The sequence below is a fragment of the Mus caroli genome, chromosome 11, assembly GCF_900094665.2.
Source record: "Mus caroli chromosome 11, CAROLI_EIJ_v1.1, whole genome shotgun sequence".
Taxonomy (NCBI): Eukaryota; Metazoa; Chordata; class Mammalia; order Rodentia; family Muridae; genus Mus; species Mus caroli.
The window spans coordinates 93,635,912-93,644,110 of NC_034580.1; the positions used below are offsets into that span (position 1 = coordinate 93,635,912).

General features: G+C 39.6%; 1 protein-coding gene across 2 annotated transcripts in view; it reads right to left on the reverse strand.

The window, feature by feature from the left end:
- Positions 1-212: 212 nt before the first annotated feature.
- Positions 213-8,199, reverse strand: part of Fbxo47 (F-box protein 47) — a 33,021-nt gene continuing 25,034 nt past the window's right edge. For both annotated transcript variants that reach the window (XM_021177729.2, XM_029483153.1), the window contains 4 exons: positions 5,047-5,193; positions 3,580-3,722; positions 2,817-2,976; positions 213-1,943 (listed from right to left, as the gene is read on the reverse strand). In XM_021177729.2, coding sequence (XP_021033388.1) covers positions 1,831-1,943; positions 2,817-2,976; positions 3,580-3,722; positions 5,047-5,193 — 563 coding nt within the window. In that variant the 3' untranslated portion in view covers positions 213-1,830. The remainder of the gene's footprint in view (positions 1,944-2,816; positions 2,977-3,579; positions 3,723-5,046; positions 5,194-8,199) is intronic.

Genomic DNA, 8,199 nt, shown 5'->3' on the forward strand with positions numbered 1-8,199 from the left:
GAAATTATCTACTTATCAAGATCTTTAGACCTAGATGTGGTGGCACACAATTTTAATCCCAGCACTCAGGAGGTAGAAGCAGGTAGATCTCTGTGAGTTCAAAGCCAACTTGGTCTGCATAGTGTTTCAAGATAGCCAGGGATATGTAGAGAAACTGTAATTCAAGAAACCTAAAATAAATAGTAAGTGAAAATAATAAGTATAATCTTTAAAATACTGTTCCCAGTAACATTCCCTTTTTTTCTCCCTTTCTTTCCAAGAAAATGTCAACTTGAAATCACTAGTGTTTTGATAAGTAAATTTAGTTATCTTTCCAAAGTAGGTATGGGACTATCGGAGATAGAGAAAAAATGAACCACCCTGAGGTGTTACTATGTACTCTACCACTCTCTGTTACTGCAGGCTGCCCAGGCTGTTGGTTACAGATCAATTCTTCAGCTGAACAGAAGAAAATTAAATGAGGAACAAAAGCAAGAATGTTTCCCTCCCTAAATCTTCAAATAAACTCTGGAGGAAAAACCCCCCAAATCTTCCCACTAGTAAAATTATACTTAGACAACAAAAAGGCAATTTTGATCCTCCCATATTAAGCGTGCTTCTGCTATTGAGACAATAAAATCCTGATATCACAATTTTTATTTCTCCACAATTTTCACTGTCCTCAGTACTATCAAATGTTCACTGAGCCTTTTGTTAAAATTCATGGATTTCCTTTATCCCCCTGCTGAAGGTGATTTCCTGATCTCCCAGTATGTCGAGGAAAAGAAAGAAGGTCAGCTTCTGAGAATCCAGTGGGAAGGTGAGTGTGGGTTGGGGAAACTCAGTGGCAAAGTCCTTGCTTAGCTGCACAAAGCCCTGGGTTTGAGTGGAGAAGAGGAAGAGAAGCTACAGGAGGCCCCTCCCTGCATTATAGCCACTTTGACATAAGTGGAGGTGAAGGTAGGTGGTTGGTCGACTATATGGGCCTAGAGTTTCTGGGGATCCACAAACTCTCTCTCTCCTCCTGCCCTGTCCCCTCTCTCTTTGGATATTCTACAGACTGTCATCAGCCCCACTTTCTGGGGCTGGGAGGAATGTCTTACAAGAAGAGAAGTGACTTGTAAAGATTGTTCTGGCAGCAGGAGAGCTGCTTACTTCTATTATGTTTTTCTTTTTCTGCTCTAATCCCCGGGGGAGTTACAAGATGATTCCATTATCTGAAAACTGCAGTTCACACACATCTTCCTCCATTTGCAGGCCTTTGGATGATTGTCTTGCAGGAAATATATGAACATGTGTCTATACATACATAAATATACATGTACATTATCTATACATACTTATTTTGAATTTTTCTATTAGTTCATATAAATGAAATATAAGATTGTTTTGTAGCCATATGCTAAGAAGTGGTAAAGAATGTGACTTACATAATGGACATTCTAAAAGATAGTATTACAAATCCTTAGAGAACATGTGGGCTGTATCTGCTCAAAGTAAGCAAAACGAACAGAGAGCACTAGCCACTGAATGTGGATCTGCTCTTAAAAAGGCAGAGTTAGCTCTTGCTTCAAAGAGCCATATAGATAGGGTGAGCGGGCTGCCGATTCTTGGACAGTTAACACTCTGATTTGGTTTGATGTTACATTTACCAAGACCTGGAGAGCCAGAACTTGTTTTCCAGAAAAGTTGCAATATATTCTTGGGTTTGCCTGCTATTTTGTAATAATCAGAGTGAAACAGTTACAGGTAAAGTCTTGTGCAACTGAGTTTCTGGTTAATTAGATTCTCAAGAGTCCCATAGGTGCTATCCTTGGAAGTGAAAAAGCATCACTCCCCTGAATGCCTGACTTAGGAAGAGATAGCATTCATGGTCAGATACAGCACCTCCTTATGGAAGTTCGCCTGAGCATGGAGAAGATGGAACAAATTCAGGAAGCCTCTGTCATCATCATCGCGATCTCCTGTGATACATACACGAGGACAGACAGCAGGGAAAGGGGAAAGTTAAACATTTTAACACACAGCTCAGGAACATAAGATGTTCTAAATGTCCATAATAATATTTAAACAAAAATTTTTGTCGGTAATTTTTTTTTACTAAACCAGACATTAACCACTAAAGCCATGAAATTAGACTAGAGAGAAAACACGGGAGAGGACCCTGGTCTACACTTCAGTATCTCTCAACTTTATGACCTTGGGTAAGTCAAGTTATATCTGTGCTTCCTTTTCCTCACCTATGAGACAGGGATAGTGAAGAGTGCATGGTTAGGAGACTCACAATGCTCTTCTCCAGAGGATCCTGGCTCTGTTCTCAGCACCCGCATGGTGGCTCACAACCATCTATAATACCCTCTTCTGGCCTCTGTGTGTCAGGCATGCACATGGTGCACAGACAAAATAAAATAAAATAAAAATTACAAGAATTTTAAAAAATGTTTAAAAATTAGTCATGCACGCCCTTAATCAGAGCACTGGGAAGATAGAGGCAGGTGGATCTCCATGAGTTCCAAAAAAGGCTTAAAATAACAAACAAAACCTCCCAAATAGTATAAATTGTGATAGCCACCAAACTAAGTTAATATCTATCAATTAGGCCTACAGTGGTGGTGCATGCCTTTAGTCTCAGCATTTGGAAAGCAGAGGCAGTCAGTAGAGATCCATGAGTTCAAGGCTATTCTGGTCTCTACACAGAGTCCCAGGGCAACCAGGACTACATAATGAGAAAGAGACCCTATCTCAAAAACAAAAACAAAAACAAAAACAAAAGCAAAAACCAAAATCCACCCCCCAATAGGATCTCACTCCTGTGCACCATCTACATGCTAACTTACCTGACATAACAGGCTGCAGCATTTCCATTGTGACACAGGCAAAAGCATTTGCTATGCTCTGCAGGAAGCTCTTCCTCTCTGCTGCAGTGCTGAAGACTTTGCAGACTTTTTGCATCATTCTAACTGTCCAGTCCATGCAGTACAACTCCTTCTCACACACCTGATTCACATGCACAAAGCACTGCTATCAGTCTCCATGTGAAGAAAGCAGTAGAGCTTCACAGTGGCAGTGACAATGACGGCTTTATGATGCAGCACAGTTTATCACATAAGGCAGGATTGTGATATAGCATAGTTTATTACATAAGGCAGGGTTGATATAGCATAGCTTATTACATAGGGCAGGCTTGTGATATAGCATAGTTTATTTCTTAGGGCACTCCACTGAGTCATAAATGCTCAGTAAGTGAATAACTTGGAGTGTGATGGCTCATGCCTATAATCCCAGCACTCAGAAAATTCAAGGCCACCTTAGCTACATATTGAATTTGGGGCCAGTCTGGGTTGCATGAAACCCTGTCTCAAAAATCAAAGGCAAACAAATAAAGTATGTACTTTAATACTTACTTTTTCTATAATATGTTCTGTATATTTCAGTCCCTGGTAGTGTGCCCCCCCACCCCGTGTGTGTGTGTGTGTGTGTGTGTGAGAGAGAGAGAGAGAGAGAGAGAGAGAGAGAGAGAGAGAGGAGAGAGAGAGAGAGCTGGGGCTTTGGATAAAGTGGTATGCTAAATAACTCGCTAGAGAAAAAGTTTTTACTTACCAAAGCCAAAAAGACTACAAGTCTTGCCAGTTCAACGGCTCGTCCATTTACAGCTTTACTGGCCATGAAAGTGAAGCAAATGTTGTTCCCGCTCAGGATTAGGAGGCGTGCATTATTCTCCAGAAGCCACTCCCGGGGAACCACTTTTATTAGAGGGAGAACAGTTATTTAATGAGAGATTATATAATTGCTACAGTAGACATCTTTAAACACATTCAATATTATATTAGTTTATTGGAAATGTAATTAGTGAAAAGAGAAAGACTCAGAAATAATGTTTTAGGGTTTTCCTTTTTTTAAAACAGGATTTGTGTAGCCCTGGCTGTTCTTGAACTCACTCTGTAGACCAGGCTGGCCTTAGAGATCTGCCTGCCTCTGCCTCCTGAGTGCTGGGATTTAAGGCACGGCCACCATGCCTAGCATGTTTTAGTTTTTCAATTAAGCATTCAACCAGAGACATCGATCACCTCCACGCCATGGTGCTTTAACCATTGTGCTATTTATTTAGTCAAAGTTCTTCACACACATCAGGAGGCAGTGTGGCATCATATAGGAATAAAGCCCTGCAAACTTCAGAGTCTAAAGTAACTGTTTCACTCTCTCCTGTTCCTCAGCCGAGGGCTTTCTTTTTATATAATCTAGAAGGGTGTGCACCTGTAAAACGAAGGTGAGCAAACTCATTGAGCCATAAAGTGATCTAATAATACATATCAATAAAACTGGGCATAGAACTTCCTCCTAGGGAACTGGCAGCTGCTGATGGGTGCTGTGGGGAGGGAGCCATTGTTCCAGTTGTGTACCTGCTGTGAGTCCATTAGGCTCCAAGGGACAGTTCCATACCCATGCTCATGTATACAGCCCTGACTAAACTTAGAGGGTCCCAAAACAAAAAGACACAATGGAAAGAAAATCTTATAGGGAGGAGGGGGCAGTTTAAGGGAGTGGGAGGGAGCTATGGAAGGGTGAAACACAGGAGTAATCAGAATGCATTATATAAATGCATGAATTGTCAAAGAACAAATTTAATTTAAAACTAAGGAAAGTAAGATAAACACATTCTTACACTACAGAATTTACATACTCCAAATACAAACATACACCAAAACAAACAAACAAACAAACAAAACAAACTAGAAATGTTTTGGAGCAGTAAATAAAACAAATTTAAAACTACATATTGAGGAAATAGTGACTTGCTTTTAATAATCATTTAATTTTGTCTACATTCTTGTCTGTGTGTGGGTGTCAGATATCAGACAGTTGTGAGCTGCCATGTGGGTGCTAGGAATTGAACCTCAGTCCTCTGGAAGAACAGACAGTGCTCTTAGCCACCGAGCTATCTCTCCAGTCCTACAATTAGTAATTTCTAAAACATTCTTTGTTACCTAGAGAATTGTCTGTATGCCTTTATGGTTATATTCTAATAACAACTTTCTATTATTCCATATTAGTAAGTACATATTTTACCTGATAGTTCATCTACAAGACTGATGACATCATCTGCTGTCCAGCCTTTGGCACCTGTGTCATACAGTAACTTAATGGCATTAGCCAAACCTTTCAGACTGGATTCATCTGTAGGTCCTTCTATCATCTCCTGCCAAATCACCTGCCCTGGATTGAGACAAAGGGTAGAATATAATCAAACAGATGGTTTTATGATAAAGACTTCAGGAATTGTTTAGAATGAAAAGGATTATACAATCCTATGCATGGGAACAGCACTGAGACTGGCTGAGACATGAAAGGGAGTATGCACAGCCAATAAATCTTGTTGGCTACAGAGTCCTCAGGACTTATCATGCCACCCTTTCAAATGACAAGGATAAACATTTATATTACAGCTTGGTTACAGAGTCCAAACTAACTGATACAGAAAGACAGATGCCTTACCTGCTCAAACAAAAAGGCAAAGAATCACCTTTAGCTGATCTGTGCATAGTGCACAGTCCATGCATGTGTTAATGCAGACATGTACAGTATCTTTGAAAATTTATATGTTCACAAAGAAAAAGAACCAAACACCAGTAAAGTTAAAGCAGCAAGATTCACCCTTAAGGATGCTGAAAAGAATGCGGAGACACTGAGATGTATTTATTCCAGCATCATGCTGATCCAACCTCAGACTGCCTCAGCTACTGTTTCATCAAAACTTGCTTCTAGGACAGCTTCAAAGCAGCTGACCCCAGCTACCCAGCCTCTCAGGCTGTTCCAGTCAGTTCTTCAGTTGCACTTTTATATCACACAGTGACTGGACAACAAATGTTACAGCTAGATTTCTTCCTTCCTTCCTTCCTTCCTTCCTTCCTTCCTTCCTTCCTTCCTTCCTTCCTTCCTTCCCTTTCTTCTTCTTCTTCTTCTTCTTCTTCTTCTTCTTCTTCTTCTTCTTCTTCTTCTTCTTCTTCTTCTTCTTCTTCTTCTTCTTCNTTCTTCTTCTTCTTCTTCTTCTTCTTCTTCTTCTTCTTCTTCTTCTTCTTCTTCTTCTTCTTCTTCTTCTTCTTCTTCTTCTTCTTCTCCTCTCTTTTCTTTTCTTTCTTTCTTTCTTTCTTTCTTTCTTTCTTTCTTTCTTTCTTTCTTTCTTTCTTTCTTTCTTTCTTTCAAGACAGTGTTTATCTGTGTAGCTCTGGCTGTCCTGGAACTCACTCTGTAGACCAGGCTGCTTATTTATTTATTTATTTATTTATTTATTTATTTATTTATTTGCAGCTAGATTTCTTAAGAGTGACTGACCAATATCCCAATTTTTAGGGCCTCTCAAAGAGAGGTCATCCCCAGACAGTAGGAAGCAATTTTAAGAAGATGATTCTACATTCCCAACAATGGGATAAGTGGCTTTTGGTCATTCAATGGATGATGAATGTCTGTTATCATTTTAGGAGGGTCAGTCACAAGTTATTAATGGTCTTGGTCAGGGACGATATAAAATAAAAGAAGTTAGATTCAGGGATTTCTCTCTTTTTCTTTCCTCTATTCTTTTTTCTCTCCTATCTAGTATTAGTGGGGAAAAGAGTGAAAAGAGATAAGAAGAAAAAAAGGGGTGATATAGGCATGATAGGCTAAAAGGGTAGATTATTAAATCTACTTTTAAACTAAAGAACACCAACAAACTAAATATTTTACATTAGTATGAATTTTGTATATGATAGAAGTTTAAGGTACTTTTTACTATAACATACTGTATGTATGTTTCAACTCTTTTTTTTTTTTTTTTTCGAGACAGGGTTTTTCTGTATAGCCCTGGTTGTCCTGGAACTCACTTTGTAGACCAGGCTGGCCTCGAACTCAGAAATCTGCCTGCTTCTGCCTCCCAAGTGCTGGGATTAAAGGCGTGCGCCACCACCGCCCGCCCGCATGTTTCAACTCTTGTGTAAGGTATTGTACCTTTGCAACTTATTTAAAAATGCAATGTGATGTTCTAGTCCTTTTGAAAGCTGCTATTACAAACTGTTTAGAATAACTAAAAGCAAGTTAGTAGTTAGTCATAACTTATGTTTATGTTTGGTACTAGAATAGTTAATTACAGAAATATGTTTCCTAGGTTGAACGGATAGTAAATAGCTAGTAACAATGTTTTCCTGTTCAGTTCAGAGATAGATCGTCTTCAAAAATTTCAGAGATGTACAAAATATGGCATTTTAAGATGTTTTATTAATAAAAGGCTTTTTAGACAATGAGACATCTCAGCTCTTAGTAGCACCCCATTCCACTTCGAAGAAGATGATGATGATGAATGTGATGGTTCGTATACTCTTGGTACAGGGAGTGGCACTATTAGAGGATGTGGCCCTGTTGGAGTAGGAGTGGTCTTGTTAGAGTAGGTGTGTCACTGTGGGCGAGGGGTTTGTCCTAGCTGCCTGGAAGCAGTCTTCTACTAGAGCTTTCAGATGAAGATGTAGAACTCTCAGCTCTGCCTGCACCATGCCTGCCTAGATGCTGCCGTGCTTCCTCCTTCATGATGATGGGCTGAACCTCTGACCCTGAAAGCCAGCCCCAATTAAATGTTGTCCTTTATAAGACTTGCCTTAGTCATGGTGTCTGTTCACAGCAGTAAAACCCTAACTAAGACAGTGAGCATCAAAGAACCTTCATAAGCTACGGACAAGCAGGACACAGACGTAGTCTACTGCTAAGCTTTGTAAGGACAAGGCAAGCAAGTCCTTCATAATTCCTTCTTCACAGAAAAGTCTGTCATATCCTGGGCCAGACGGCTGAAGACGATGCTCCAACATCGCAAAGGAATCTTGGATAACTGTAAGCAACCAACTGTCTCTGTCGTGTCTACAGTTTTGGAAGCTGCTTGCTCTGCACTTTCTGTTTACTCAGGTAATACTTATCCTTCTCAGGATTCTGATGGGGTTGAAGACTAGTTACAGTTATAGACTCAGAATTAAGCTTAAGTTGCTTAACATTAAAAAAAAGTATGTTTTAAAGTCTAAAAGGATATTCATAGGTTGATACGTGCAAGTTATGATAGAAAATTAAGTAGAGAACTCTGAACTCACCAAGAGAGGATATATGGTAGAGTGCTTTCTCCAGGGTTGCCAAATACAAATGGGCTGGACATTGTGAATGCAATTCTTACCTGAGAGTTTTCATAACTATTCTTTTTTTTTTTTTTTT